Raw genomic sequence first — 4,780 nt, 5'->3', positions numbered from 1 at the left:
ATTTCCTGTCAAATATGAAGGTATACTACTTTTGCTCTGTTCAAGCAAAATCAACTGCTTACGGTTCTATGTGTGTTGAATTACTAAACCCACTGATTGATGATGATGGCCCATGTGTTTGATTTGCAGAAAATGGTGCTGAAAGTTACCATTTTTGATCTGTTCAAGCAAAATCAACTGCATAAGGTTATGGGTGTCTTGAATTGCTAAACCCACTGATTTATGATGATGGCCCATGTGTTTGATATGCAGAAAATAATGTTGAAAGTGACTATCGAGGACGAAAAATGTAAGAGAAGGGTTATACTACCTTTTCTCTGTTCAAGCAAAATCAACTGCTTATTGTTCTGTGTGTCTTGAATTAATAAACCCACTGATTGATGATGATGGCCCATGTGTTTGATTTGCAGAAAATGGCGTTGAAAGTTACTATTTTTGCTCTGTTCAAGCAAAATCAATTGCTTAAGGTTATGTGTGTCTTGAATTGCTAAACCCACTGATTGATGATGATGGCCCATGTGTTTGATTTGCAGAAGATAGTGTTGAAAGTGACTATCGAGGATGAAAAATGTAAGAGAAGGGTTATGCAGACGGTTGCGGGAGTTGAAGGTAAAATTTATTCAATGGTTTTCAAATTTTTGTGGTTCGAATTTGTAGGTTGGAAGCTTGGATTTACCAGAGTCTTCATGTTTTTATGGTCTATTTTTCGAATATCTATCATGAGGAACAAAACACTTTTTCTATTCTAAAAATGAATCCCCTGCAAATTCTAAACGCAAACAATCAAACATTTATCACAAACAATCAAACATGAAAATAGTGGTAAATCCAAGCTTCCCACCTACAAAATTCGTAAAATTAACCAATCAAGGGTTTTGCTTACCATTAAATGGATTTGAGACCTAACAAACAATGAACGGATATTTGACTTCAGGGGTAGAGTCCGTTGCAGTGGACATGAAGGAGAAGAAGATAACTGTTATGGGGGATGCAGATCCTGTGGATGTCACAATGAAACTAAGGAAATTTGGATACACAGAGCTGCTGAGCGTGGGTCCTACAAAAGAAGAGAAAAAGGCAGAGGGCGAGAAGAAGGAAAGTGGGAAGGAGAAGAAGGAAAGTGGGAAGGAGGAGAAAAAGGAGGAGCCTCCAAGAATTGTGTATCTGAATTCAAGCAGTTATGGGCCTTACCCTCATGAAGCCGTTAAAGATGAGTTCAATTCCAATACATGCACTATCTGTTGATCTCTGTTTCAGTATCTCTTCCCAGCCCTTCTTGAGCTCCAGAGAATTTATGTTTTTTTCTTCTTTGTGTACATAATATGGTATATGTGTTATTTCACAGGGCAGTTCAATTGGCCATTATCTTGTTTTGAAGTATGATGTAAAAGGTGAGAGTTAAGATTCAATTAGTATTTATTCAAAAACAAAATATATGATGTATATCTATTCTTAAAAAAAAATCAAGTTTCTAAATTTGAAATGAAAAGGCTTCATTTAAAGCTTCTAGCCTTAGACAACAAAGGGTTAAAACAAAAATTCTCGCGAGTTTATGTATTTCTTTGAAGTGAAAAGGCTTCATCTGAAGCTTCTGGCCTTTGACAAAACGGAATTAGAAAAGAAATTCTAGCAAGTTTCTGACAATACATCTATGTTACATATGTTACCCATTGAATAGATATGATCATTGAATTCATTGAATGAGTTCACTGTATCACAGGATCTACAGTGGTTACCATCTCAAAGAATTTGATTTGGTTATTCTTTTACATCAGTATATTTTGATATATATATTTCTGATTATGTTGAGTTCAGATGTACTCATGTTTCTTATTTGGAACATATGTACCGGTACATAATATAAATCAATGTTCTTTTCATTTTATTTTTTTTAATTTAAAAAAATGAATAAAATCTTTTAAATATTCAGTTCTTTGCGATTTTTAAAATATATATTTTCCTTTAACCATATTCCTTATAAGGTAATAGTAATCAATCATACTGAATGCTTAGGAATTTATAGGTGGCAAAAACCATTCAAAGTGCTACTCAGAAAACAAATTTCCATGAAGAAATGAAAAAAAAAAGTGATTCTTTCTGAATCCATATTGAAAACGCCTTTCCCTGAAATGAAAAGAGCGACTTTCCATATAAACTCATGCATCATTTTTTTCCTTTGGTATTGGATATGTGTTGAATAGTGTTATATTTCTCCTCCTTTGAGAATGGGTGATGCAAAAGAAATCCAACCCCTTGTATGTGACAATGGGTGATGCAAAAGAAATCCAACCCCTTGTATGTGACAATGGATCTAGAATGGTTAAGGTTGGTATTTATGTTTTTGTTTTTGTAATATTTATGTATCATTCAGATCAGATAGGTCTATGGGAATGAAGGCTCGTTTTGTACGCTTTTTTATTATTCCATCCCTTTTCAGCCATTAATTTTGGATCTCTTATATCGATTTCCACAGATAATTGTGTTGAATTGATACTTATATGAGTTATAAGTTGCACTATGTTGGGTCCCTATAATACTAGTGATTACCCCATTACTATTGTAGTTATACCCCTTATTTATATTGTTGTGCCCCTATTACCCCCATATTGTTATTTCTGTGCCCCATAGAATCCCTCTATTGTTATTTTTGTGGCTTTATATTATTATTGTTAGGTCGGCTGGATTATATTGTGACTCCTTAGACTCCTATATATAGAAAGGAGGTTTTGTCATTTGTATCATCCAAGAATTGTTCATTTATGTAATGTAAAGGAGGTTGCCCCCTCGAAGAGGCTGAATTCTAAGGCGTTGATCTATCTTTTCTATCTTTTCTTGAGCTAGTTTTATAACATTTGGTATCAGAGCTTTAGATTCTAGGGTTTCGCTGCTCCAAATAGGTCATCATGGCATTTTTGCTATAACTTTTTTCTGTGACGTTTTCGAAGTCGCAAAAAAACCCATTTCAGAAGAAATCACGCTGAACCTTGGGTTCGAATTTCAGAGCTTTTCGAGCAACATTTGCGGAGATATGATCTGAGGAAGTTGGTCTTTTTGCAGACTCCTGAATTACATTCAAAAGAGGTGACCTGGGGAAAATAGTCATAACTTTCTCTCTGGGGATCAGATTGAAATTTCGTAAGAAGGTACAGAAAGAGGACGGACTGTAGTTTCTTGTGTGTGTGTTTTAGATTCAAAGGTTGAAACAGTGACTTGTGGCACGTTGTACAAGTTCGATCTGCTGAACTAGTCTAAAAGCAAGTCGCTGTGGGAGATTTCACACAAATCTTCCTTGGAGAATCCAATTTGGCTCAGACTTGTGGCATTGGAAAGAGGACGCAGAAGGATACTACAGGTAACAATTTCAAAACTGGATGATCCGAAATTACAGAGATACATCAGATTCAATATCAGGATTCTATAAAGTGAAAAAAGGTGTGTAGTTTTTTTTTAAATTTTTGTGTAAGCTTGGTTTAACGGAATTCAAAGGGAATAGTAAAGCATTATTATCGGTAACTGATGCCCCGAGGAAAAAAAATGCAAACACCTAGTAAGGAACCTGAAAGCTGTAGCATGACTCATAAAGAAGAGGAAGAAATGCTACATGATATATCAAAATTACAAGAACAAGTGCAACAAATGTCACGCTCACAAAAGCTAACAGAAGCTAAGATAAGTGGCGTGGAATCTAAGATAAAGGGAATGGAAACTAAGATGGATGATCCGAAGACAGATTTGAAGGGAGACATGGCAGATTTGAAGATATATTTGAAGACATACATGGAAGAGTTGAAGAAGTTGCTACACGAAAGGGTCACTAATTGTGAAAAGGTAGTAAAGGAAACTCATGATGAGAACAAAAGAAATGTTAATCATGATTCCATAGACGCTAATGTTGGATCGAAGAATCACCATATTCCAAAAATCAATATGAGGAAGTTTGATGGCAAGGATCCCGCCACATGGATATTACAGATGGAGCAATTCTTCGATCTCAATAATGTGCAAAACACACAAAAGGTACGTATGGCAACTGTATATTTGGAACCAAATCAGTTTGTATGGTATCAATGGCTTTGCTCTCGTAAACAATTTATCACTTGGACAATTTTTATGGAAGAATTGATAGCACATTATGAAGATACAAAAAGCAACACTTTTTTTAGCCAATTGATAAGTCTCAAACAAAAGGGTTCAGTAATGGAGCACATTGAGGAGTTCCAAAAATTGAACATAAGGGTAAAAGATATTCGAGAGGAGCATAGGATTGATGTGTTCATAGGGTCTTTAAAGGATAATATCCAACATGATGTTCGCCTTTGGGAACCTTATTCATTAGAGAAGGCATTCAGGTTAGCAAGAAAAATGGAAAGCAAAATTATGGCAACCAGGAAGCATACCACTCACAACTATAAAGACGGAAGTGTTGTTGCCCCTAGTCTTCCACAACCTATAAGGTTGACACCACAAAAATTGGAAGAAAAAAGAGCAAAAGGGCTTTGTTACAGTTGTGATAGCAAATACACTAAAGGTCATAAGTGTGCTGAGAAGAAATTATTCTACATAGATTGTGAAGAGGAAGAAGAAAAGGAGCAAGAAAGGTCAAAAGAAGAAGATATACTCCAGGAACAAAGCCTAGATGAAGAACAAATAAATCCGACCATATCTTGTAATGCATTGGTGGGAATTACCACTCCTCAAACCATCAAGATAGAAGGACAAATCAAGAAGAAAAAGGTAATAGTGTTGATTGATTCAGGAAGCACCCACAATTTTATTCATT

The 4,780-nt window shown here is 35.4% G+C and overlaps 1 protein-coding gene across 1 annotated transcript; it reads left to right on the top strand.

The window, feature by feature from the left end:
- Positions 1-547: 547 nt before the first annotated feature.
- Positions 548-1,478, top strand: LOC149247203 (heavy metal-associated isoprenylated plant protein 39-like). The gene is made up of 2 exons (XM_089455836.1): positions 548-609; positions 935-1,478. The coding sequence occupies exons 1-2, from the start codon at positions 585-587 to the stop codon at positions 1,243-1,245; spliced, it is 336 nt and encodes a 111-aa protein (XP_089311962.1). The 5' UTR covers positions 548-584; the 3' UTR covers positions 1,246-1,478.
- Positions 1,479-4,780: the final 3,302 nt, after the last annotated feature.

Source organism: Pinus tabuliformis, chromosome 7 (assembly GCF_031772625.1).
Source record: "Pinus tabuliformis cultivar Carrire ecotype Pingquan chromosome 7, CPIR1, whole genome shotgun sequence".
Taxonomy (NCBI): Eukaryota; Viridiplantae; Streptophyta; class Pinopsida; order Pinales; family Pinaceae; genus Pinus; species Pinus tabuliformis.
This window is presented reverse-complemented; position numbering and strand designations above follow the sequence as displayed.

Coding starts and splice junctions, on each gene's coding strand:
- LOC149247203 (XM_089455836.1), top strand. CDS start 585: ATGCAGACGGTTGCGGGAGTTGAAG. Junction 610..934: donor GACGGTTGCGGGAGTTGAAG/GTAAAATTTATT, acceptor ATTTGACTTCAG/GGGTAGAGTCCGTTGCAGTG.